Source organism: Zootoca vivipara, chromosome 9 (genome assembly GCF_963506605.1).
Source record: "Zootoca vivipara chromosome 9, rZooViv1.1, whole genome shotgun sequence".
In the NCBI taxonomy this organism is placed as follows: Eukaryota; Metazoa; Chordata; class Lepidosauria; order Squamata; family Lacertidae; genus Zootoca; species Zootoca vivipara.
The window spans coordinates 20,524,087-20,550,835 of record NC_083284.1 but is presented as its reverse complement, the minus strand read 5'-3'; the positions used below and the strand labels follow the sequence as shown (position 1 = coordinate 20,550,835).

The 26,749-nt window shown below is 46.8% G+C and overlaps 2 protein-coding genes across 5 annotated transcripts; both read left to right on the top strand.

Annotated features, from left to right (window-relative positions):
• On the top strand, positions 1-13,568 carry LOC118084555 (alcohol dehydrogenase 1-like). Of its 3 annotated transcripts, none has more exons than XM_060278458.1 (9): positions 1-198; positions 1,539-1,640; positions 2,774-2,915; positions 4,151-4,238; positions 4,332-4,551; positions 4,702-4,962; positions 5,665-5,800; positions 7,656-7,794; positions 7,966-9,841. In XM_060278458.1, the coding sequence occupies exons 1-9, from the start codon at positions 181-183 to the stop codon at positions 8,012-8,014; spliced, it is 1,155 nt and encodes a 384-aa protein (XP_060134441.1). In that variant the 5' UTR covers positions 1-180; the 3' UTR covers positions 8,015-9,841. The 3 variants fall into 3 exon arrangements, with proteins under 3 accessions (XP_060134441.1, XP_034970078.2, XP_034970079.2); XM_035114187.2 differs by lacking the exon at positions 7,966-9,841 and adding an exon at positions 13,495-13,568 and having other exon boundaries at positions 2-198; XM_035114188.2 differs by lacking the exon at positions 7,966-9,841 and adding an exon at positions 9,850-10,367 and having other exon boundaries at positions 2-198.
• On the top strand, positions 13,496-25,789 carry LOC118084556 (alcohol dehydrogenase 1-like). Of its 2 annotated transcripts, XM_035114189.2 has the most exons (9): positions 13,496-13,591; positions 14,330-14,431; positions 15,477-15,618; positions 16,268-16,355; positions 16,462-16,684; positions 17,246-17,506; positions 17,909-18,044; positions 23,887-24,025; positions 25,027-25,789. In XM_035114189.2, the coding sequence occupies exons 1-9, from the start codon at positions 13,574-13,576 to the stop codon at positions 25,049-25,051; spliced, it is 1,134 nt and encodes a 377-aa protein (XP_034970080.1). In that variant the 5' UTR covers positions 13,496-13,573; the 3' UTR covers positions 25,052-25,789. The 2 variants fall into 2 exon arrangements, with proteins under 2 accessions (XP_034970080.1, XP_060134445.1); XM_060278462.1 differs by lacking the exon at positions 25,027-25,789 and having other exon boundaries at positions 13,532-13,591; positions 23,887-24,995.
• Positions 25,790-26,749: the final 960 nt, after the last annotated feature.

The window sequence follows — 26,749 nt, the reverse complement described above, 5'->3', positions numbered from 1 at the left end:
CCAGTTTAAGGAACGTGGCCTCATCCCTCTACGCTTTTGTTCTAATCTCAAAATTCCCACGAGAAACGCGCACCCAAGTGGAGATCGGGGTTAGTCGTTGTTTCCGCTTTCCAAGCTCGGAATCGGAGCAGCTCTGCAAAAGGGGCGAGCAGATTTCTGTGCGCAAAGGAGCGCGCAAGCATGGACACTCCTGGGAAAGTAAGAACACAGCAGTATCTCTTTCATATCGAAAGGCTGCAAGCCCATCCAAGCCCTATTTACCTGGGAGTCAGCTCCTCTGAATTCAATAGGTCTTACTTCTGAGTAGACACGGTTCGGATTGTGCGCTGGAGGATTACTCTTTCATAAAGTTGCAATCCCGCCCTTGCACACCTCCTCAAGAGTAAGTGTCATTAAACTCAGTAGGGCTTACTTCCGAGTAAGCATGCTTCCACTTGCATTTCATGGTTCCTGGTCACGTTAGGGTTTGGAGATTTGATTGCTCCCCCAGTTCTTGCTGTGGAAGCAGGTGAGAAGGGAAAAGTAGCTGCGTGCAGAATTGCATGATCACAAAATGATTGCATTTAAATTGCAACCTTTAGGTATCTAACGAAGTTGCATGTGGAAGGATTTAGGCTTCAGTCCTGGACTTCTTAGCAGACAGGTATAAGAAACTTCCCCAGCCTAAAAATGGTGTCCTTCCAGATATTGCTGTTTTATTTTAGCCTAAAAATGGGGAATAACAGTTATTTTTTAAAAAACAACACAACAAAGTGGGTTTTGAGAGGTTTTGAACTACAGCTCTCTGTAATGTGGTCCATGTGATCTACAGAACACTGGGATAGAATCATAGAATTGTAAGGGACCACGAGGGTCATCAAGTCCAACCCCCTTCAATATTTTGCCAAACATGGGGCTCAAACCCACAACCCTGAGATTAAGAGTCTCGTGCTCTACCAACTGCACTATCCCAGTATGGCAAAGGCTGAACTGCCAATCAATGCAGTACAGGGCAGCCAACGTGGTGGCCTCCAGATAATGTTGGACTACATCTCCTTTCATCCTCAACCATTGCCCCTGTTGGCTGAGACTGGTGAGAATTGGAGTACGGCAAAAAAATGGAGAGCATTGTCCCCTGGTGTAGCAGATGATAGTGAGCAAGAGAGTCTGTCTCAGTACAGTACTCGTGGTTGTATTTCTTGTGGCAAAGAAATGCATCTCCCCCCCCCCCAAGCTCTCAATGAGAAAATGCAAGAAAGAGTATTGCGACTCCCAGATGTTGCTAAACTACAACTCCCAGCTTCTATTCTAGGCCTATATTGAGATCCCAGGTTACACCCTGGAGATGGACACTATACTTTTACATTCCCCACTGGAGTAGAAGACGAACCCACTGCAGCAGCTTCTCTGCTTTACCTTTCACAAAGTCCCATCTGCTGCACCAAACAAGATTCCAGTTAGGCTACAACCTGCAACTATACACTTTCATCCATTCCTATCTCCTTTTTGCCCTGGCCTGGGATTGCATTGAGCATCTCATTGTTCCCTTGTTTTTACAGACTATAAAATGCAAGGCTGCTGTCGCCTGGGCAGTAGGGAAGCCGCTTTCTATTGAAGAGGTGGAAGTTGCCCCTCCAAACGCTCACGAAGTTCGTGTTAAGGTAAATGAATTGTTCGTAGCCCCTTTCCATGCTCCTCCGCTATGTGGATACGGTAATTTTTCCTATCAATGTACGACTTGTGTCTGTTGCTTCTCTGTTTCTCCAGCTGTTTCTGAAATGGTTGTACAGATTTTATTACGCTTGTGAGTCAGCAGTGGTAGTGATGGGTAAGCTAAGAGCAGTTTAAGACTGGTGTGGAGTTTCATTCCAGTTTAATTTGATGCTGCTGCTGATCATAAATGTGTTTGTTTGATTTGCAAAACACTTCCCATAAGACATCACCAAGTGATTTAACAATAAACTCTTATATCGCTGCTTAGATTGCATCGGTTTCAAGCAGTATATAAGTAGGAATAAGAATAAATATAGAAGAACGTCACTTGAAATTCTTGTTGGAAAAGGAAGGTCTACAACAGTCACTGAAAATGCAATAGAGTTGGCGTTTTTCTGATTTATAAGGGGAAGGAGTTCCAAAAGGAAGGTGCCACCACACTAAAGGCCCGATTCCTGCATTGTATGGAACTGACCTCCTGATGCGATGTTATCACAGGAGGTCCTCTTCTACAGAGCACAGTGATCAGTTAGGTGACCATAGCACTTTCTGTCTTACATGATAACTTTGAAATGATTGCAAGCTGACGCTAAATTTAATAGAATCATAGGATTGTGTAGTTGGAAGATACTGTACTCCTAGGGTCATCCATTCCAACACCTTGCAATGCAGGAATCTCATGACAGTTGGCCGTCCATCCAATCTCTGCTTAAAAACCTCCAAGGAAGGAGAGTCCACAACCTCCTGAGGGAGTCCATCCCACTGCTGTTAGAAAGTCCTTCCTGATGTTCAGTAGGAATTTGATCTGTATTAAGTTGGTGCCTTTCACTTCCATTACACTATCCCAAACTCCAACCTTAATATTATGCTGTAAATCACTGCAAATGGAAACCCAAGAAGTCATTGAAATAGAGTATCCTTCACCATCCTGATGCTCACCAGGTGTTTTGGTTTACAGCTCCTGTTGGCCCCAGACATCACACGTTGAAGGCTACCAGGTTGTCAAAAGCTGGGCTGCAGTAAACAGAATATAGAATAGAGCACAGGGGAAATCAAAGAAATGTACTTTCTTCTCTTACAGGTAATAGCCACAGGGATATGTGGAACTGACGACCATGTTCTGACAGGCTCTTTTCCTAAAGTCAATTATCCTGTCATTCCTGGACACGAAGGAGCTGGAATTGTAGAGAGCATAGGTGAAGGAGTGACTTGCGTGAAGCCAGGTACATAAAAGGATTTTAGATGTGTTACCAGTATCTTTCTAAAGCACCGCAGCATAATTTGACAGTGTGCAGTTGTGGTAAAATCTATGCTTGCCCAAGTAACTCTGACTGTATTTGAGATTATCCCTGGTGAACCAGCACTAATCTTTGAATGTTCCCACTACGTAAGTGTTCTTTCCTCTCTGGATTGTAGGCTGTTTTTTAAAATTAACTTTTTCTGAACAATAACATTGCGTAAAGGATGTGTGTCAATATGCAGGCAGTGCCAATTTAAAAGGACTGACTTAACGCCCTAGTCCCTATTGCAGCCCCCAACAACCTAATGCCCTCCTCCCAATGTTTTGGACTACAACTGCTATTGGCCCAAGCCAGCATGGAATGGAAACCACTTTCCTCTCTTGAGCAAGGCATGCGCCTACTGCCCAGCGGCTAATGGGAGGGTGCGAGTGTGCCTTGCTCCAGCAGCTCCCATGATTCCTGGCCACTGACTGTGCTGGCTGGGGCTGATGGGATTTGGAGTCCAAGAATGTCAGGAGGGCCATAGGTTACCCACTCCGGATGTAGAACTTCCTGCTGCAGCCTGAAGTCGTATGCGCCAGAAGTTTTGCCACTTTATTCCAAGGAGTGAATAATAGGCTCCTTGTTTACTTCGCTGAAGTGGACAGCAGGCTGGAGCATTTGCTGATGAGTGCCTATTCAGTCTTTGTTGTAGCCATGGGCAAAACAAATTACCATTATTTTACGGACCATAACCCGCACTTCTCCCCTCCAAAAACTGAAGGGGAAAAGTCGCTGTGGGTTATGGAAATTGGGCTGTTTCCGTCCCCTCCGCGGCTGCAGCCAGTGACAGGAACGTGGGAGGGTGGAGGAGCAGCCTGAGCTGGGGGGCGGACGGGAGCTCCATCCTTCCTTCCCCCCTTTCTTCATTTTTCTCCCTCCCTCCCTCCCTCCCTTCTCTCTCTCTCTCCCCCCCCTTCCTTCCTTCCTTCCTTCCTTCCTTCCTTCCTTCCTTCCTTCCTTCCTTCCCTCTCTTCCCTCCCTCCCTCCCTCCTTCCTCTTGCCCTCTCCCCCCCCCCGTTTTGATCCTGGGTACGCCCCTGGTTGTAGCAAAAAATGCCTTGTCACAGTATTTTGATACATAGCTCACTCTCTTCACTGAGCACTGGTTATGGATGCAGAATCCCTTTGTTAGGTTGTTTCTGTCTACTATATTTTTATGCCTCTTTTATTTCTAGGAGACAAAGTTATCCCTCTTTGTCTGCCTCAGTGCGGAGAATGCGCCTCATGCTTGAAACCTAACACCAACTGTTGCCTAAAAACCCAGTGAGTTGTTCTGGAAATTTCTCCTGTATTTCTATATCGGCAATATGCAGCACAGCTTTTTGTTATTGACAAATCCCGATCTCTTTGAAACAGCCTTCTTGAGCCACAGAATCTAATGCCAGACAAAACCAGCCGATTCACCTGCCAGGGGAAGTTAGTTCACCACTTCCTTTGGATCAGCACTTTCTCAGAATATACAGTCATGCCTGACTCAACCGTTGTTAAAATTGATGATGATGCCCCTCTGGATAAAGTCTGTCTTTTCGGCTGTGGATTTTCCACCGGCTATGGGGCTGCCCTCAATACAGCCCAGGTAAGGAATCCTGTGCTCTGTTTGTGTTCCTTGGTAGACTCTTTTGGTCTCTGTAATAGACATGAGGTTCTTCCATTGGAAATATGCCCTACATTACCCTATTCCACAACTGGAATTTATCCTGGTCCTCTTTTCTCCATGGCTCTCTAGGTCACACCAGGTTCCTCCTGTGCTGTCTTTGGTTTGGGAGGAGTTGGTCTTTCTGTGGTCATGGGATGCAAAGCAGCTGGAGCTTCGCAGATCATTGGGATCGACATTAACAAAGACAAATTTGTAACAGCGAAAGAACTGGGAGCCACCGAGTGCCTTAACCCTCTGGATTACAAGAAGCCAATTCAGGAAGTGCTGGTTGAAATGACAGGTCATGGTGTTGACTATGCATTTGAGGTTGTTGGGTGTTTGGATACGTTGGTACGTATTGTTTTTAGTCAAAGATTTATGGCTCCAACCTGCAATTTGATAACCATAGTTCGCCAGTTTGGAATAAATTTCAAAGTGTGGTTAGTGCTCAACAAACCAGGAAAGGGGGAATTGTTGCACGCAAAGGGAAGAGGGAGGTGGCAAGTCAATTCACAAGCCCAAGAGTTCATAAAGACTTGTGCATGTAGCATTAACCATGGTTTTATGTTTCATCTGAAGCAGTCCATATTGTTCCCAGGATCCCTGGCATTCCTAGAAAGTTGATTGATTTGTACAGTCATACCTCGGGTTACAGCCGCTTCAGGTTGCGTTTTTTCAGGTTGCGCTCTGCGCCGAACCCGAAAGTACCGGAAGGGGTTACTTCCGTGTTTCGGCATGCGCGCATGCGCAGAATCACTAAATCGCACTTTGCACATGTGCAGAAGCGCCAACTCGCAACCCACATGTGCGCAGACTCAGGTTGCAAACGCTGCGGGTTGTGAACATGCCTCCCGCACAGATCACGTTCGCAACCTGAGCATCCACTGTATTAATGATTTGTAAGATGAAAGAGATGGCTCATAAACAGGCATGACGAAACAACCACCACCCTTACTTCATTATTCTCCATTAACTATTTTGCAGTGCGTCATGAAATGTCACTGTTCCTTTGCATGACAGCAACCTGTTTAATTCCCCCCCTACTTTGATTAGACAGCTGCTCTAGCGTCCTGTCACATGGGCTGCGGAGTCTGCGTGATGGTTGGTGTGCCTCCTTTAGGCTCTAGGCTCTCCTTCGATCCTATGCTGCTTTTTACAGGACGCACCTTGAAAGGGAGCTTCATTGGAGGTATGGTGATGCGCCATGAATGAGCAAGCATGTTGATGTATGCACATTCCCCAGTTCATGTGTTTAGTACTGTGAAACCCTGAATAGGTCATGTTGTTGGTGTTGTTGTTTAGTCGTTTAGTCATGTCCGACTCTTCGTGACCCCATGGACCAGAGCACGCCAGACACTCCTGTCTTGCACTGCCTCCTGCAGTTTGGTCAAACTCATGTTGGTAGCTTCGAGAACACTGTCCAACCATCTCGTCCTCTGTCGTCCCCTTCTCCTTGTGCCCTCCATCTTTCCCAACATCAGGGTCTTTTCCAGGGAGTCTTCTCTTCTCATGAGGTGGCCAAAGTATTGGAGCCTCAGCTTCACGATCTGTCCTTCCAGTGAGCACACAGGGCTGATTTCCTTAAGAATGGATAGGTTTGATCTTCTAGCAGTCCGTGGGACTCTCAAGAGTCTCCTCCAGCACCATAATTCAAAAGCATCAAATCTTCGGCGATCAGCCTTCTTTATGGTCCAGCTCTCACTTCCATACATCACTACTGGGTCATAAAGTTGTTTAATAACTCTGAAGAAATGTCTATGTGCCACTACTAAGAAAGTCCTTTCCCAGGTGACTGATCAATCCACCCATGGATAGATTTGCAAGAAGGGCCTCCCTAGAAGATCTTTAAAGCGTGAAAGAAGGGGACATGGTAGGGTGGTGGAGCTCACCTGACCTCCAGCTGGTCACATCGCTGCTGCTTACTGGGAGGTTCAGTAGGAGGAATCAGGTCAGCCTGATGCATATGCACCCTTGGAGTCAATCCAACATTCCCGCTGGTGCATTTGCACCATATTGGCCTAGCCTGCTCACTCCACCTCCCGGTAAGCAGTGACACAACCAGATGGAGTTCAGGTAAATACTGCTGCCCCCACTTGTTTGCAGAGACACACAGAGAAAGACACCTGATGGTGATCTCAGGGCATGGATTCGTACTTATTAGTATTTTATTTGTACCCTGCCCATCTGACAGAGTTGTCGCAGCCACTCTGGGCAGCTTCCAACATATATAAAAACAGAATAAAACATTAAACATTTTTTTAAAAATCCATATACAGGCATTCCATACTGCAGTCACAAGCCGTATAGGGTGTTCAAGGTTAAACTCTGCACTTAGAATTGGCCCTGGAAAGGGGCTGAAATGTTAATTGGTGTAATAAAGAATGCATGTGCATATGTGAATCTCTCCATCTACTGCCATCCCAGGCAGGGAAGGGAAGCTGTTTAACCCTTTATTTCTCAGCCATCATTCCACTCGGCCCACACACCCCTTGCCATTGCCAACCTGTCCCATCCTAGCCCTGCCCAGATAAGCTGCAGCAATGTTGGTGTTTGGAGGGTAGCTCGGTCTCACTATACCATCTACAGCTGTGTATCTTTAAGAATTCCTGGACTAGAAGTGGGAGCTGCAGTATGGGTTGCTGCCAGAACCTAATTTTGTTTTAAAGACTGGTGGTTTCTGTGTCCTTTGTTGAAAGAATGAGCACTTGCAACCCACATGTTTTCTGACTGTCCTCTTGCCCTATCTTTGGCTTTATAAGACATTGAGAATATCACAAGCCTTGTATTGCGGAGTCATTTTTATGGCATGGAAAAAAATTCTGGGGGATAAACTTTGTGTGGGTCGTGGTGCTTGGCATGATAACATAAGGCGAGCCCAATGGCCCGTCTCGTCCAACATTCTGTTCTCACAGTGGCCAACTGGATGCCTGTCGAAAACCCACAAGTAGGATTTGAATGCAAGAGCATTCTTCCTTCCCGTGGTTTCCAGCGACTGGTATTCAGAAGTACTGCTGCTTCCAACTGCTGTTTTGTTGCTTCCCCAGGATGGAAGATGAAAGATTCTATCCCTCAGCTGGTATCCAGTTACATGGAGGAGAAATTTAAGCCAGATATTTTAATAACCCACACCTTGCCATTCAGCAAGATCAGCGAAGGATTTGATTTGCTTCATGCAGGGAAGAGGTGAGATTTGTGACTTATTGGCAGAACTTCTTCCTCCTTTGCTTTCTGTTGCAGAATTTTCTTTAAAGCCACTGACATTCTGAGGAACTGGCCTCCTGGAGATTTGTCTGAGAAGAAGGGATTGGCACCAATGACTACTTGGGAATTAAAAGAGTATTTTGATATTTATAGGACAATGTGGCTAAGCCACACCTGGGCATTGCAAGACCTACTTCAGTAAAGCCCTGGCCTCAACCCACCCATGTAGACCAGAAACCCTTTTGGGGAAGGCTTATACCACTAGAGCCATAAAGCTGGAAGGGGTCCGGGAGATGCTCTATTGACCACCAAGGGAGGCATACAAGGTTTGTCCTGCTCTAGTGATTGCAACAACTTTGTGAGATAGACCCAGGAATACTGACTGACCCAAAGCGACCCAAAGTCAGAATTAGAATGTGAACCTAGAAATCTTCATCATAGTCTGATGCCAAACCAGCACTCTAAAGTCTCAGTTTCTTGTTGTCAAATGAGGCTCACCAGCTCTGACCCAGACGGGAACGTTCTGCAGCAGCAAAGTAATGCTGGCATAACCCCACCAGCAATGGCCTTGGCAGTGGGCAAAAGGGTGGTATCTGTCTGTGTCAGGAGACAGTGGAAGAGTGCACCTTTGGGGGTGAAGTCAAATTGTTGGAAGGTGACAACACCTGCTGTGGCTGTAGAGACATGTTTAGTTGCAGCAGGGGTAGATGAAGGCATCCAGTAGCTGTGCTGCTGCTGCTGCACTGTGGTGTTTCTTCTCTCTGTGCTCCTCCCAGAGCTCATTCCTCCTCTGGACATTGCTGTGGATACACAACATGACTGCCTTGTCTACAGGCCTTGCTTTCATCTGCAAGGGATTCCCACATGGGGTAGATGTTGCCAGCCTTCATGTCACGTCTGCAGACATTTATGTAACGCAGAGTTCACCTGCCAATGGGCCTAATGCCTGAAGCCCATAGAGCACGTCCTTGGGGATCCAGCCCTCTTCCATTCTGTGGACATGGTCAAGCCAGCATAGATGTCGCTGAGACAAGAGTGCAGACATGCTGGGAATGTGGGCTTGGGGGAGCACATCTTTCTTTGAAACGCTGTCCTTGCATGTGGTACCCAAAATCCAGGAATGCTGGTGGCGCTGTGGTCTAAACCACTGAGCCTCTTGGGCTTGCCAATCTGAAGGTTGGCGGTTTAAATCCGCGCTACGGGGTGAGCTCCCGTTGCTCTGTCCCAACTCCTGCCAACCTAGCCCGTTCGAAAGCATACCAGTGCAAGTAGATAAATAGGTACCGCTGCAGAGGGAAGGTAAATGGCGTTTCCGTGTGCTCTGGTTTCCGTCACGGTGTTCCTTTTCACCAGAAGCGGTTTTGACATTCTGGCCACATGACCCAGAAAGCTGTCTGTGGACAAACGCCGGCTCCTTCAGCCTGAAAGTGAGATGAGTGCCACAACCCCATAGTTGCCTTTGACTGGACTTAACCGTCCAGTGGTCCTTTACCTTTACCTTTTTACCCCAAATCCTCATGACACAGTACATGTGGAAGGCATTGAGAGGCTGCTGCTGATGGTTGTAAGATATGGCTCACTTACATAAAGCAGCGTGCTTGACACACAAGCCTGGTAGACCTTCATCTTGGTATCCCAATTTATCCCCCACCCCACTTGGTGCAAAGGGGATTTGGATTGCTGTATACCACAAACAAATGTAAAAAATTATGTGGTGTATAAAAACTCAGTAAGCTTATCTTGGGGTAACTGCAGCTATCTAATGTGCCAGTTCTCTGTCGCATGTGGCCACATAACGGGATGAGATTTGCCACCTCGCCAAAATGCTGTTGGATACTAAATACTGCTTAGAAGCAGACTGTAAGAACGGCAGGCATGTTTCTCTCCCTCTCCTCAGCTCCTAGTTGCCAGCAACATCTGTCAGCAGTATGTTGAACAAAAAATTAATGACCACATGAGGGTCCAAAAATAAACTCTGCTTCATTGCTTTTTCAGCAAAAGGATTTGCAAAGTTAACTCTACTTTTTCCTCTTTCAGCATTCGTATTGTCTTGGTGTTTTGAGTTGCTGGCTTGCTGAATGCCTTCAGTCTGGAACGTCTCACAAAGAATTCTCTCTTCCAAATGTGGTTGCTTTTTAAAAACAAACAAAAGCAAATACACTATAAAAATTGCTGGCAAATGACATGACGTGCCTTTATTATGGGAGCGGAAATTGTACAAACAAACATAGCATGGTTCACGACAGTGATTTGGTTTCACTTCGCTCTGGATGCTTAGAGATCCCAAATCATGCTCTCAAATCTAAATCATACACAGAAAACAAAACAAAACCCAGAGCTGAGTTAAATTAGCTAACAGAAAGCTGCCTATCTAGGGATGGAAAGATAGTCTAGGTCTGTTTCTTATGGGTTTGTTTGTAAGTCTCCCATCCTGTTCCTGCATCATTCTGCAGCTTTAAAACAACACAAATTCAGCTCATCCTAGGTAGGATTTTAGTTATCTTAAATAAACAGGGAAGACCACAAGTAAACCAGCAAGGCTTCCAGGATGTACCCTGAAAATTATTTGTTTATTTCTCCTGCAGCAGGACAGTACCCCCAGGTCAAAACCCAAAACCTGAAAAGAGAAATCTCCCAAGTCTTTTATACAATTCTTACAATTAGTAAACAATTAGTAAATATTAGCAAATGTGTCAAAGTCATTAAGAACAGGTGTGTGCATCAATTTTATCTATATTAATATTAATATTAATACTTATTGCTGCTCATATTCCTTATCTTATTGATAAATTAGCCCTGCCGGGTCTATACTGTGTAAAGGGCACAAAATTTTATGACTAAATCAACAACCCTTTGCCCACCACAAGACTGGTGCATGATATACTGCCAAGTTCAACCAACAATCTCAATGACAAGCAGCACAAGTGCAAACAGCATCGGACTTCGTCCTGTGCAGGTTTCCACAGTTCATTCTGATTCAATACTATTTAGCTCAGTTGGTTAGAACATTGTGCTGATAATGCCTTGGTTGCAAGTTCAATCCCTGTATCAGACAACTGCATACCGTATTCCTGCATTGCAGGGGGTTGGACTAGATTATTTTCCATATGTTAAACTGATCTAAGGATTTTGGGGGGGATCTTGAGGGGAGCAAAGACAGGGAGAAGCACAAGGAGAATCAGGCAAAAGACAAGCATTCCCTTCACATACACTCGATAGACTCCTTTTGCAGTATAGAACCCTGATGGTTTCTAAACCTGGTAGAGCTGGTTTCCTACAGCAGAAGTTCAGCCTCCAACAGGTGGAGGTCTGCAAGAGTGGTAACTGATATCCAAGCTTAGTACATAACAGTACGGCTGCTGCCCTTCCTCACCATCCTGGTGGTGGAAACATCTGACAAAGGCTTTTGTTTGATCTGATCTGAAAGAAATCCAGAAAGAAAACTTCAAGCCCTGCTTGAGGACAGCTGATCAAGGAATAAAGATATAGTTCTTGTTTGTTTGGGCCACTAGAACTGTCCAAATTAAGATCTTGGAATTCTTGAGTGGAAGAGCATGAAAGATCTATGAGTGATAAACTTCAGAGGAAAATTGTGCAGAATAAACAATGAAAAATGTTAACTCGTGCTTGGAAGCCCAAAGGCGGTTTGACAGCCGAATTGGAATTGTTTTTCAAAATTGTTTTTCAAAAACAATTCCGAATTGGAATTGTTTTTCAAAATGGACTTGTTCATTCGCTTCATTTGAATGCTATGTTGCTTTGTCTTTCGTTAGTAATAAACGAACGCTCTGCAGAAAATCTGTTGCCAGATTGTCCTGGGGGAAAACTTAAGTCCAAATCAGTTCTCTTTTTAAATTTATTTATCTCAAAACATACAAAAAGATAAAAGCAAATAACCGCTTTCCAAAGCGGTTTGGTGCAGGTTGCAGAGCTGACTTGCAGCACAAAACAGATCAATATAAGCACATCAGACTTGCAGCACAAAACAGCACAAAACAGATCAATATAAGCACATCAGAAACAAATTATATATTTTTTAATCTACACCCAAGATAAAATCTCCACATTGACATGTGAGTGACAGGAGGGTGGAGCACTCCCACAATTTTGTTTATATAAGTGAATGAATTGATACCACACCTAAAGCACTCTGCAGTGGTGGCCGAGCTACTCTGAGAGTACTATTGCCAAACTGTTTGCAAAAGGGGAGTAGAAGATTTCCAAAGCTGAGCCACTGTCATTCTGGCAGCCACTAATGACAACCATAGTAATGTTTTGTTTTAACCTTGGGATTTAAGGTTGTTTCCATAGGCCACAGAGCTAAAGAGGGATCTAAGACAAAAGCTTGACCAGTAGGTAGGAGATGGGTTCTTGATACAAAAGCCAACCCGGCTGGTTGAGCCTTACTTCAACATTGACAATTGGACTGAGTTCACCACACCTGAGAATGGCTAGTTTAAAGATCACAGGGTAGGGCTCATGACTCTCACTGCTCTGTCAGCTCCCCATCGCTCAACATCGGCCACCTGAGGCAACCACTTTACCAGGGGTCTGCTATGGGCCGGGTCACTCCCGTGGAGATCGTCCGTGGGCCAGACTGGCACAGTGCAACACCGGAAATCGCGTCTGCATGCCCAGATGCTGGAAATCACGCCTGCGTCTTTGTGGGCTGGATCCAGCCCATGGGCCGCACGTTGTCAACCCTGCACTACACTCTGCCCTGCCATTCAGCCTAATCTCCCTCCATGACAAGGTCATGAAGATAACATGGGAGAGAGGCAATTTACTGCCTGAGTCCCTGGAGGGCGGGTGTGATAAACATATAATAGCAATTCCGGTGGTTACATGGCGGACATCCGTCCTGCCAAATGCAATGATCTTTGCAATCTGGAAGCCCATATTTCCCCATAGGGCAGAAACCAGATCTAGGCTTATCTTCAGGTTTTTGGCTTCCCTTGTAAAACCACTTGAAATGTGAATTTGAATGGTTTATTAAGCTCTTCAAATAACCCTCAGGCACCCGCACTGGGTAGAAGAACACACAAAAGAAAATAACTAGTTTCCTTCTGGTAAAATTCCACAACAGGAATCTAAGCTCTGGGGCCTGCAGGAGGCTGGAGGACACGCAGAAAACCATAAGGACTCTCTAGGTCTCTCATGCCGTTTTTGGCTATGAAATAAATTGTTTAATTATTTCCTGGTGCTGTGCGTATGCACGATAGCGCAAAAGTGAGGATTTGCCTGTTCTTAAATAACCTGTAATAAAAATTTTCTCCCAGTTTTTGATCCTAACAGCTTCTGTACTCCCTCTTTTATGCATTAGTAAAAAGTGTGTGGCTTCTGGGGTCTGAGTAAACACATTGTGTGTGATTATGCTCTATTCTAAATAAATAATTTGAGCAAGAGAGGATGGACCAGATTGATTTTCACTTATATGTACAAGTTGTTAGTCAGAATGTCTGTACCTGAACTGACCTTTTTCTTTTTAGATCCAATATTGTCCTAGCTCGGTCGTTTACTTTAGATGGCAGCTCCAGGGGGAATTTATTTCAGCTAAATACTTGCCAGGAACAAAAGAACTTTGAATCCCAGCTAGAAATGGACCCTGGCCTATAATAGATTATACATTATGTGTGTGGTGGAAGAAATAGTATGTTCTGTATCTCTACATTCTTGCTTTAGGCAAGGAGTGATAAACAAGAAGAGAAGTACTTTGTAAAGGAACAAGCTTGTGGCAAAACTGAAAGTCAGATCTGGACACATGGCGACTGCAGGAAAGGTAAGAAAGACTGTTTTTATGGTTCAGTCTATTCTATCTGAATGCTACATTCTAATGTTTGCATTTGCATAGATATTATATTGCTTCAAAGAGGAAAGAACTAAGCATTGCTACATTCCCAGAGCAGAGAAACCTCCTCTGATTTTTATTTGTGCAAATTCACTTCACAGCTGCAAAGACCAAGCCGGGGGGAAATTATGTCCTTCCTGTAGATTCAAAACACGAGCCTGCTTCCTATAAGTGAAGGAGACAAAGAGCAGGATGTTAGATTTTCCCAACAATGCTAAAAGTTGACATTGCATTCTGCAAGTGTAGGTTAGATAGTAAAGCAAGACATTCTGGGTTTAAAGGTTCCCTGAAGCACAACCAGTAGGGGCACCATCCCTCAGGTGTAAGTCAGGGGTCACATACTAACAGCGGGCAGGACCAGAGCCCAAATTGGTCATGACCACCCTTTCTCCTTCTGCATTTCTCCCTCCCTCTCTCCCTCTCTCTCTTTTTCTCATTCTTGTACATTGATGACAGAGGGACAGGTGGCTCTTGCCAGCAGCCTGAAATGATAGCTTGCAGAGCAGTTTTGAAATAAGGCCTAGGGCCCAAGGTTGTGCATTCCTGCTATACAGGGAACATAGCAATCTCCATGCTGATTGTAGCAACTCTAAGGTTGCAATATTATTCAAATCATTATGAGGGGCACCTTGAAATAAATCTCTGATCTGAGTGGCTTCATTTCCACAGGTGATTAAATGCAAAGCCGCAATCATCTGGGAAGTTGGCCAAATGCCTTCTGTTGAGGAGGTGGAGGTGGCACCACCAAAAAGCCAAGAAATTCGGGTGAAGGTAAAAGATCTTACTCCAGTGATACTCCAGCTGCAGTCCAAAATAAGTTGACCCAGGCACAATTTTACCATACTGTATTGTCATCTGATGTTTCTTTCCCATGCTTTGATAATGATCCACCTAACTCATCAACATGGCATGTGAGGCTCCTACTCCATCATGGAACTGATTACCGTTTAATTTTTCATCTCATGTTTATCTTCCACTTTTGTTACATCGTGGAACACAAGGAAATGTACATGTGCTTCCCAGGTGGCCACCCATCCAAGCACTGACCAGACCCAGACCTGCTTAGTTTCTGCAAGGTGGTAGCCTCATGTGCCTCCAGATGAGAATATGTATTTCTGGCTAGTTGTCACGGTCCGGTCAGCGGGCGGTTGAAGCCCTGACTGAGGACGTCAGGACCAGAGGCAAGATGGTGATGTAGAAGCAGGAACAGGTGCAGGGCTGATGGTCTAGCCGCAGGCAGTCACAGGGTCAAGGAGCAAGGCAGAGGCGAAGGTCTGGGAGTCGAGGAGCAAGATGTCAGCAAGGCAAAGGTCCCAGGGTCGAGGATCAAGGCGTCAGCAAGGCAAGGGTCCAAGGAGCAAGAGGCCAGAGGCAACCAGGCAGGCATAGCGTTGCTGTGGCAAGGAGCTGAAGGGAAATGCTGAGCTTTTATCCCTCCCAGCTCCTGCCACCAGGTGCAGTGAGGTATCAAGTGGCCTGAGTGACCACTCCTTGCCTCTCCAGCACAAGCTGAGGCAGGCCCCAGTCCTGCAAAGCACTACAGGCCCCAGAGCCTGACTCCTGCCCATACTTCTGACACTAGTCCTTTAGGTCACAATTAGTCAGATCAAGACTGAATCAAGTGGGTCACATTCTCGCTGAAAATCATCATGTGAGCAGGTCCTCTCTGTGAATACCTGATTGTCTGAAGACTGTTTCCAAACTCTTTCCGCATCGGAAAGATGCAGTTGTATGAATAGGGCCAGTTCCTGATGAATATGTGTGCTAGGTAGAACCGGTGAAAGTACTGGAATAGTATCTTGCATTTCCCTTGCAGATAGTGGCCACTGGGATCTGTGCGACAGATTATCATGTAGTGAAAGGCATTTTTCCTAATGTTGACTACCCAGTTATTGCGGGTCACGAAGGAGCTGGAATTGTTGAAAGTATTGGATCAGGAGTCACTTGTGTACAGCCAGGTAAAGATGAGGCAGATCAGAAATTCAGAAGTGCTTGTATATTGGACACCACTAGGATTTGCAAGCATGGTGTCAATAGCTTGACTGCACATTGCAGGTGTGGGGAAAATTTGGCCCTCCAGATGTTGTTGAACCACAACACTCTCCGCCCCAGCAATCAAGGTTAATAGCCAGGGATGATGGGAGTTGTAGGATCACATCATTTACTAGAAATAATCTCTTTCTCCAAGTACCCATCAGGATAGTAATAAATCATGTACCCCAAATAACCTTGCCCAGCATCACTTTTGGGTATTGCCACCAACCCTGGGAATATATTTATCTGTTGCTACACCTCTTCCAATAGCTTCGCAACACGCAAAGTAGCCCTCTATGCATTGGCTACAAAATACCGCTAATCAGGAAAAAGAAGATAAAATCAGTGTAAATAATTGAGGTGAATTGGAGGTTTAAGCTGAAATCAAGCTGGATTTGAGTTTGATACTGGTAACGCCTCCCTCTTACATCATACATGTTGGCTTACATTATGCATGTTTGTTCTGTATTTCATTAATACTATTGTTACAAGTTTGTTGTGGCTTTTAACTAATATAACAAACTTATGAATTTAAACATAAATTGTTTTCCTGTCTTCTTGTTTTCCCACAAGGTGACAAAGTCATTCCTCTCTGTGTTCCCCAGTGTGGAGAATGCGACTGTTGTTTAAGTCCTAAAGCTAACTGTTGCCTCAAGGCCCAGTAAGTTCATCTGACATCTTCTATTAAAGATCTGTTTCTTGGTGAGACGTAAAATTAGCATTTAGTCCGATTTATGATACAGACCCATCTGATTTTCCTCAAACAGCCTCTATAAACCTGTTCAAAACCTGATGCCAGATAAGACCAGCAGGTTCACCTGCAGAGGGAAACAGATCCACCACTTCCAGTGGACAAGCACCTTCTCCGAATACACGGTTGTGCCTGAGGTTTCCATTGCAAAAATCGGCAATGATGCTCCACTGGATAAAATTCCCCTCTTTGGCTGTGGGTTTTCTACTGGCTATGGAGCTGCCACCAATTCTGCCCGGGTGAGTATCAGTTCATATTTCTGATTCTCAAATAAGTGAAATAAGAGTATGTGTACTCCTTGCTGGAAAAGAGGGGCTTTTTCAGGCATCACTTTTCCTAAAACGATTCTGACATGCAAAGATAGCTGGCGTTACTTGAGTTTCTCTGCTCTCATTATGTCCAGCCTCACAGTGGTCGTTTTAAAAGGAAGCAGCCAGAGGCTGTTGTTTGGGTAGGTCAGTGTGTTTTGATTTCATAGTCTAGGGATACAGAACATGTCCCTTCCATGCATTGTTAGACTACAACTCCCATCATTCCTAATGTCCATTCCTAATGATGGGTGTTGGAATGAACACAGGTTCCCAGTCCCTGTCCAAGGCTATTTCTTATCCCAGGCCTACTGCTGCATTATTTTGTTTCTCCTGCCTTGGGCCACCTGTTGGCTCCTTTTCTTGAACCTATTTTCTCAGTTCTTTCTCTCTATTCCTTTTCTTTTCCTGTCCGCCACTCTTCCTCCTTCCCAGGCCCCCAATCCTGCTACATCCTGGAAAATCAATAATGCAGTTTATATCAATTTGCAGGTTGAGCCTGGTTCTACCTGTGCTGTCTTTGGCTTGGGAGGTGTCGGTCTGTCTGTTGTCATGGGCTGCAAAGTCGCTGGAGCATCCAGGATTATTGGGATTGACATCAACAAAGATAAATTTACTAAGGCCAAAGAGTTAGGAGCCACAGAATGCATTGCTCCTCAAGATTTCAAGAAGCCCATGAATGAGGTTCTGGTAGAGATGACAGGTCTTGGCGTGGACTATGCATTTGAAGTGATTGGACGCACAGACACTGCGGTATGCTATTTGTCTTGATGGTAATCACTTGGGTTGTACTTCCCCGCTTGCAGCTGTCTCCTTATGGAAGCAATGCAGCTGGCTAGGGCTACGTAAATATTTTAGCTGGGAAATTCGGAGGACAGATGGATGCTCCATGGTTGGAGATAATATGCTTCTGAATTCCTGTTGCATGGATCCTACAGGAGGAAATAGAACTGATGTACCGAGGTTCTGTTTGTGGGCTTCCCACAGGCATCTGGTTGGCTACTGTGTCCATGGGGTCACGAAGAGTCGGGCAGGCTAAATGACTAAACAACAACAGTTGGGCCACTGGCCTGATCTGGAAGGCTGTTATGTTCATATGCTTTTATGTTCCTTTTTCTCCATTTCTGAGGTTGTTTTTCTTTGTGTCTCAAACAGGTCACTGCCCTTAAATCCTGCCATTTGGGCCATGGCACCTGTGTGCTGGTTGGGGTACCTCCTGCAGGATCACAACTCTCCATCGAACCTATTCTGCTCCTCACAGGAAGGAAATTAATAGGAAGTTTGCTTGGAGGTGTGGATTGATTAAAGTCGGTGATATACAGTATGGCTGTTATTGCATTGAATCATAGAACTTCTTCTTCCCTGAGGTTTCCATCCATTGATCCTAGTTCTGCCCAATGCAGTAACAGAGAACCAGTCGCCTCCATCTTCTGCATAACAGCCATTCAGATATTTGAAAGCTGCTATTCTGTCTTCCCTTAATCATGTATTCTGCAAGCTAACTGTTATGTACTGAGCTGAATCCTAGAACAATAGGATTCAGAATCAGCGGGAGCTACCCAATCCAACTCCAGGTGGAAGTGAATCCGCAACCTGATTGGCCTGCTGGAGCAGCCAATCAGGCGGCTGGCAGAAGTGAATCTGCTACCTGATTGGCCTGTAGGAGCAGCCAATCAGGCTGCAGGCAAAAGTCAATCCACAATATAATTGGCCCACAGGTGTAGCCCTGAAGTAGCCAATCACGCAAGGCCCATTGTGTAAATAATGTATATAAGCAGATGGTTTTGGGAAAAGAGCCATTCGTCTTCTCTTCTCCTCCTTGATGACTATGAGCTGAATAAAGAGCATGAAATTCACTCTTGACTCCGAGTATATTTCACTGGCGACGAGGATGGGATCCTGCTGAGCTGACCGCCACCACGCACTGCACCGCAGCACCGCCACCTGCTGCACCGCTGCATCGCACCGTGCATCCAGGCTTCAGCTCCAGGACCCAAGGAACCCAGAATGGCAACCGACAGCAGCTTCTCGCCATTCAAACCAGCATCAGGAGACTGGGAAGGGTACGCCGCCCGTTTCAACTTCCTCCTGCAAGCGAAAGAAGTCACCAACGATGCCATGAAGAGGGCGACATTCTTCAGCGTCTGTGGAGAGGAGACGTTTGAAATCGCCCGGGCTCTCCTTGCACCTAGAGATGTCGCTACCGTCTCTTACAAAACAATAATGGAACGGCTGAAGGAGCACTTCTCACCACAGCCCTCGGTGGTAGCTTGCCGAAATGCCTTCTACGCAAAACGGCAAGCCCCGGGGGAAACCATAACTGGGTTTGTGACCTCCCTCCGCCAAGCCGCCCGGTTATGCAACTTCTCAGAATTGGAGAACATGCTTCGTGACCGCCTCGTCGGTGGCCTGAGGGACGAGATGTTGCAACGACGCCTCTACGCCAAAAAAGACCTCACGTTCCAGATTGCTCTGGAGGAAGCCCTGGCAACCGAAGCCGCCGAGAGGTCAACGCAAGAGGCACGACCGGCTCCGCCATCCCAACCGAGGGTCTACCACGAAGACCTCACCGACGAATCCGAATCTGACAGGGAGGAAGTACACCGAGTACAGCGGCGCACTCAAGCAGCATACACACCACAGCAGCCTCGACGAGAAGGAGGGAACTGTGCAAGCTGCGGGGAGAACCACGAGAGGAGGACCTGTCGTTTCCGCAACGCAGAGTGCAGGCAGTGCAGAAAATTGGGACACATCGCCCGGGTGTGTCGGGCTCGACTCACCCGTCGACAAGCATCAGATGACCAACCCAGGAGCCCCAGGTCACACGGCACCATGCACCAAGGCAACTCGACGGAGATCACGGACTACCAGGTATTCCAGTTGCCCCATCCCAGCACAGAGAAAATTTATATAGAGGTACAGATAGAGGGAGCCCCATGCCGCATGGAGCTGGACACGGGTTCAACTCTATCCATAATCTCGGCCCGAACATTAAGGGAATTGTGCCCTAATGGGGGTCCCAAACTAAGGCCGGCCCCATTCACCCTCCGGGACTTCCAGAAACGTAAGGTCCCTACTATGGGGGTGGGGACCTTCAGGGTGCAATATCGAGGGCGAAAGCAACAATTGGACTTGCTGGTAGTTAAGGGCCCCTACGTTAGCTTACTGGGACTGGCATGGTTTGGACCTCTGGGGCTAGCCGTTACCGGGGTGAACCGCACTAGCTTACAAGTGGACGTGGACGCCATATGCAAAGAGTTTCCAGGGGTTTTCGATGGGGCATTGGGACGATATACAGGACCCCCCATTGCCCTACAGCTAGACCCCGCTGTACGACCCATCAGGCACAAGGCCCGCCGGGTCCCGTTTGCCCTGAAACCCCGCATAGACGAGGAATTGGACCGGCTCGTGGAGCAAGGAGTGCTGGAGCCGGTGCCCAACGCCCCCTGGGAAACTCCAATTGTCACACCCGTCAAGCCTAACGGTTCGGTCCGCATCTGTGCAGACTACAAATGCACCATAAACAAGGCTCTCACGGCCCATGCATACCCAGTGCCAGTGGTCAGCCATGTCCTCGCCACCCTGGCTGGGTCAAAAATCTTTGGCAAACTGGACTTGGCCCAAGCGTATCAACAGTTGCCTGTGGACGAAGCCACAGCAGAGGCTCAGACGATTGTGACGCACAGAGGGGCATTCAGAGTAAAGCGGCTGCAATTTGGCGTTAGCGTGGCACCAGGCATATTCCAGAATCTAATGGACTCTCTCCTTAAAGGGATTCCTGGTGTCACCCCCTTCTTCGATGATGTACTGATCGCCGGGCCCACACCAGAGGAATTTGAGGACCGCCTCCGCTCCGTCCTGCACCGTTTCCAGACGGCGGGCCTCAAGGTGAAGCGGGAAAAGTGTTTACTGGGAGTGCCGCAGGTGGACTTTCTGGGATTTAAGGTGGACGCAGAAGGGGTCCATCCAACCGGTGACAAGGTACGGGCCATTTGTGAGGCCCCAGCGCCCAAGAGCAAGCCCGAACTTCAGTCATTCTTGGGACTATTGAACTTTTACCATGCCTTCCTTCCCCATAAGGCAGCGGTAGCGGAGCCCCTACACAGACTCCTAGATAAAAGGGCCCCTTGGGTGTGGGGCCAGCGACAAAGGGCCGCATTCCAGGCAGTCAAGGACTTGCTCGTCTCGAACTCGGTCTTGGCACACTTCGACGAGAGGTTGCCAGTGGTGCTGGCATGCGACGCCTCTCCCTATGGCATCGGCGCTGTCCTGGGACACCAACTCCCGGATGGAAGAGAGGTGCCGGTGGCATACTTCTCCCAGACGCTTGCTGCAGCCGAACGAAACTACTCACAGATTGACAAGGAGGGTCTGGCAATCGTGAAGGGCGTAAAAAAATTCCATGATTTCTTGTACGGGCGGCCCTTTACCATAGTGACTGACCACAAGCCGTTGCTTGGCCTGTTTGCCCCTGAGAAGCAGACCCCCCAAGTGTTGTCTCCACGTGTCCTCAGGTGGTCAATTTTCCTTGCCGGCTACCAGTATGCACTAATCCACCGCCCTGGGAAGGCGATGGGCCACGCAGACGCCCTCAGCAGGCTACCACTACCAGAAACAGGCCCCGACCCAGCGCCTGCGCAAGAGGTTATGACCCTGGAGCTGCTTCCCGACCGACCCATTCAGGCACAAGAAGTTGCGCACCATTCCACAAAAGATAGGGTCATCTCCCGGGTCCTGGACTGGGTGTGGCGAGGATGGCCCAGCAGCAGCCCCGGGCCAGAATTCGCTGGCTACACAAACCGCAAACATGAACTGTCGGCCCACAAGGGGTGCCTGTTATGGGGAAGCAGGGTTGTTGTTCCCCAGCCCCTCCGCAAAAGGGTCCTCACAGCCCTACACGAGACACACCCAGGGGTAGTGAGGATGAAGGCCCTTGCCAGGAGTTATGTGTGGTGGCCGGGGATTGACAGAGAGATAGAGGCCTGGGTCCAACACTGCCAGACCTGCCAAGAATCCCGCCCGGATCCCCCAAGGGCCCCAGTCCAGCCCTGGGAGTCCGCCCGACATCCATGGTCACGCTTGCACGTGGACTTCGCTGGCCCCTTCCAGGGAAAAACATTCTTCATAGTGGTGGATTCCTACACCAAATGGCTGGAGGTCGCACTGGTACCGTCCACTTCTACGGCGGCAGCCATCCGGGTACTACGTAAGCTGTTTGCGACCCACGGGCTCCCTGACACCCTCGTCTCGGACAATGGAACCGCATTCACGTCAGAGGAGTTCCAGACCTTCACAGCGCAGAACGCCATCCGCCACATCCGCTCAGCACCATTCCACCCTGCCACCAATGGCCAAGCGGAGCGCATGGTGCGGACCACCAAGGACAGCCTCCGCCGCATGACACAAGGGGACTGGGAATACCGCCTTGCCGCATTTCTTCTAGCACAGCACAGCACCCCAAGCACAACGACGGGCCGGAGCCCAGCTGAATTACTAATGGGCCGGCGCCTTGCAACTAGACTGGACCGACTTCACCCCGACAGAGCTCAGGATGAGGTAGTGGTGGGGAAAGGCAGGAACCCCCGGACATTTGTGGCCCAGGACCCAGTGTATGCAAAGAATTTTGGGGCAGGCCCAGCATGGGTACCCGCCACAGTCACCAAGGTGACCGGTCCCGTGTCGTACGAGGTACTAACGGAAGGGGGGCAATGTTGGCGCCGCCACTGCGACCAGATACGGCGACGATTCCCAGGAGGAACCCGGGAGGAGAGCGGGACAGAGGGGTCCCAAGGGGACAGCAGGGCAGTGAGGCCTGTAGAGCGAGAGGGGTGGGCAGAGGAAGCAGAAGCAGTAGGCACAGAGGGGCGCCCCGAGGCTGGAAGGACACCGGAACCAGAGCTACAACCTAGTGGTTCAGTGGCGCCAGACCAGACATCCCCGGCACAGCCAGCAGCCTCGGAACACGAGCCAGAACCAGAACCCCTGACCAAGGAACACCCCAGGCCACAACGCACACGGAGGCGGCCAGCAGACCTTGGGGACTACGAATGCAACTTCCCGGGCAGGACTGGAACTTAGAGGGGAGGGGTGTTATGTACTGAGCTGAATCCTAGAACAATAGGATTCAGAATCAGCGGGAGCTACCCAATCCAACTCCAGGTGGAAGTGAATCCGCAACCTGATTGGCCTGCTGGAGCAGCCAATCAGGCGGCTGGCAGAAGTGAATCTGCTACCTGATTGGCCTGTAGGAGCAGCCAATCAGGCTGCAGGCAAAAGTCAATCCACAATATAATTGGCCCACAGGTGTAGCCCTGAAGTAGCCAATCACGCAAGGCCCATTGTGTAAATAATGTATATAAGCAGATGGTTTTGGGAAAAGAGCCATTCGTCTTCTCTTCTCCTCCTTGATGACTATGAGCTGAATAAAGAGCATGAAATTCACTCTTGACTCCGAGTATATTTCACTAACCATATCCAGCTATTCAAATTGTTCCTCATAGGACTTTGTTTCCAAAATTCTCACCATCCTTGTCCCCCTCCTCTGAACATGCTCCATAGAATGGGCTGCAGGAACATGGCAGAAATTGGACATGCAAAAACCAAGGATACTCCTTAATGAACACTGGTCATATAATCATAGAATTGCAGAGTTGGAAGGGACCCCAAGAGTCTACTAATCCAAACCCCTGTATTGCAGGAAACTCAGCTAAACTATCCTTTCAACCTCTGCTTAAAAACCTCTAACAAAAGTTTCCCTTCTTATTGGTGGGCAGCAAAATAATATAAGGGAAATTTTTGGAGGATTCAAAACAGGTGCCTAGACCCATTTACATGGTGACTTGCCAATGCAATGTCTAGAGACAGCCACCTATTGAAATCTGTGCAAGTGAGGAACCCAAATATGTTGTTGATGGACAGTGTGGGAAAGTGTTGGTGGACATAATAGGTGTGCAGATGAAATTTGGGGGCAATATTTATTCATCTTAAAAGCCTTTGCCATCCTGCCTTTCCATCACATTGACCTCTGATTCTACTAAGCTTTTCTTCTTAAATGATAAAGTGGAGTTATCTTCATCTTCTAATATCATCAACTTGCTGGCTGATCCAACGTTCTTTTATTTTCCCTGCCCTAGGTTGGAAGTTAAAAGATGCTCTCCCTAAACTGGTTTCTGATTACATGAACAAGAAATTTAATACAGATTCATTAATAACTCACACGTTGCCTTTTGAGAAAATTGCTGAAGGCTTTGAGCTTTTAGTTGCAGGAAAAAGGTATGGGTTCTATATTTTATTTTTTACACTTTCCCCCTTCCTTCCTTTCTTCCAATCAGTAGCAGATAGAATGGTGGAGTGGCAGCGCTTGGTTGACCTCCCAATAGCTATGGGGTATAACGTTGGAAAATGTCAATCACTTCTCCTACCTAGGCAGTTATCTTTCCACAAGGGCCAACATTGATGTCGAAATCCAGCATCGCCGGGACATTCGCAGGAAAACCAAAATGCTTGTTTACAAAGCTATTGTATTACCACCCTTACTATATGCTTTGTGAAACATGGACCGCTTATAAACGCCATCTCCAGCTCCTCAAAAGATTCCATCAACGGTGTCTCTGAAAATTTTTACACATCACTTGGGAAGACAGGTGAACTAATATCAGTGTACTGGAAGAAGCAAATATCACCAGTGTTGAAGCAATGATTCTTCAACATCAACTTCGTTGGACTGGTCATGTTGTGCGGATGCCTGATGATCGTCTTCCAAAGCAACTACTCTATTCCGAACTTAAAAATGGAAAACATAATGCTGGTGGTCAACAAAAGAGGTTTAAAGACTGTGTCAAGGCAAATCTTTAAAAGTGTAGTATAAACACTGACAACTGGGAAACACAGGCCTGTGAGCGCTGCAGTTGGAGAACTGCCTTTACCAAAGGTGTCATGGGCTTTGAAGACACACAAACTCAGGACGCAAGGGAGAAACGTGCTAAAAGGAAGGCATGCTTGGCAAATCCACACCATGATCAACTCCTGCCTGGAAACCAATGTCCCCACTGTGGAAGGACGTGTGGATCCAGAATTGGCCTCCACAGTTTCTTACGGATCCACTGTTAAAACCGTGTTTATGGAAGACATTCTTACTCGGTTACGAGTGATTGCCAAAGAAGAAGATAAAGTCTCTAAGCAAAGTCAAGGCTGTTGCTATGATTTCTCTTGATGTCTATATTGCTAGGGTGCTTTCTTATATTTATATTAATGTTTTCTCTTTTCTCTTTCAGTATTCGCTGCATTTTGTTGTTTTAAATTTCCAGAAGCAACTAGCAAGAAGGGCCTCAGCTGGACACATACGTTTTGCATCCCTCCTCAAATTCAACAGAGCTTTTATTGAAATAGTTGAGGATTTAACAACCAATAAGAGTTGAGAAGCAAATATAGGGGAAACATTATTGCATACATTATTGTAACCATGCATACATTATTTTAACCTGCAAATATAAGGTGGGGGTGCTTTTAAAATGTTGTTAGGACCACCTGGTGTCTAACTAGGAACTTTCACAACCAGTTCACCATCACCTGTTTCAAAGAACTCTTGAAGAGGTGTGTGTGTGTGTGTGTGTGTGTGTGTGTGTGTGTGTGTGTGAATCTGAATTTATAATATGGTTTATCTCTGTAGATTGTGGCATAAGTATATGACAGGAGACCCTAACTTTGGTGACCCTGGAACCCCAGACTTTCCAGTAGTTTGCTAGTTCTTCCAGCTCCATCAGCATAACACTTATTCAGTAATCCTCGGGAGTCTGCACACGTCTGCTTTGCTTTAAGGACAGAGCCCACCCACCCCCCTTCTAGAGTGGGATTATGGCAAGATTGCCATGCCCATATTTCTGCAGACTATTAATATAGTTAGCTAATCTTTTACTCTTTAGTAAAGGTGTGCGTGTATTGTAGAATTTGCTACCTGCTTAGATTGTATCTTTGCTGTCTGAAGCAGCATTCTATCGCTCCTATTTGATATAATAAAACGAGCTTTCTTTGTTTCCTTGTTTGAGAGCTTCTTGTTAAGAGCCTTGTTAAGCTTAACACTTGTTAAGTTTAAGGGTCATAACTCCAGCAAAAGCCATAAACTATTAGCAGTGTGTATTTGAATATAAATGAGTGCTGCCTGGACACATGTGTGCCCAGGTATACACTTGTAACAGAGCCATTCTGAACACACATTACATTTAAAACACTATTGCATCACTTTTAACAGTCGTGACTTCCCCCTCACAGAGTTATAATTCCAAGGTCCCTTAACAAACTACAGTTCCCATGATTTATTTATTTTTTTGAGAGAAGCAATGTGCTCTACATACGCTTTAAATTTACAGTGTGCTTCTGACCTTGACCCCTGCATGATCAGGGTTCCCATTCACATTGGCCAATGCACTTACAATCTCCCTTCAGATCTTTCCCTCAGTGCTGGAAGGTCAAGGTGAAGGGGGATGAACAAGGCTTCCTCAACCTCGGCCCTCCAGATGTTTTGAGACTACAATTCCAATCATCCCTGACCACTGGTCCTGCTAGCTAGGGATCATGGGAGTTATAGTCCAAAAGCATCTGGAGGGTCGAGGTTGAGGAAGCCTGGGCTGAACCAATGAGTTCCCGGATTAGGATTATTATTAGTTTATCATGTATTTTTAAAGTCTTTAAAAGTTGTTACACACTGCGAGTCTCAAGTCCTTCCCCATTAATACAGTATAAGGAATTGTAAATAACATGGTTAAAGCAGAAGAGGGAGTGACCTTTGGACAGAGTCTGACTGACAGGTTCACAGGCTCTTCTCAGTGCAAATATACAACAACAACAACAACAACAACAACAACAACAGATGTAAGATTAAAGTGTGGGGAATTTTGGCCATTGAAAGTTCTCCCCACACTCAACGAACTCAAGTAGACCTCCCTTCAAGTCCTTGCATTGGTCAGGAATGGTGAAGGCAGCCGTGAAGCTGGTAGCCTC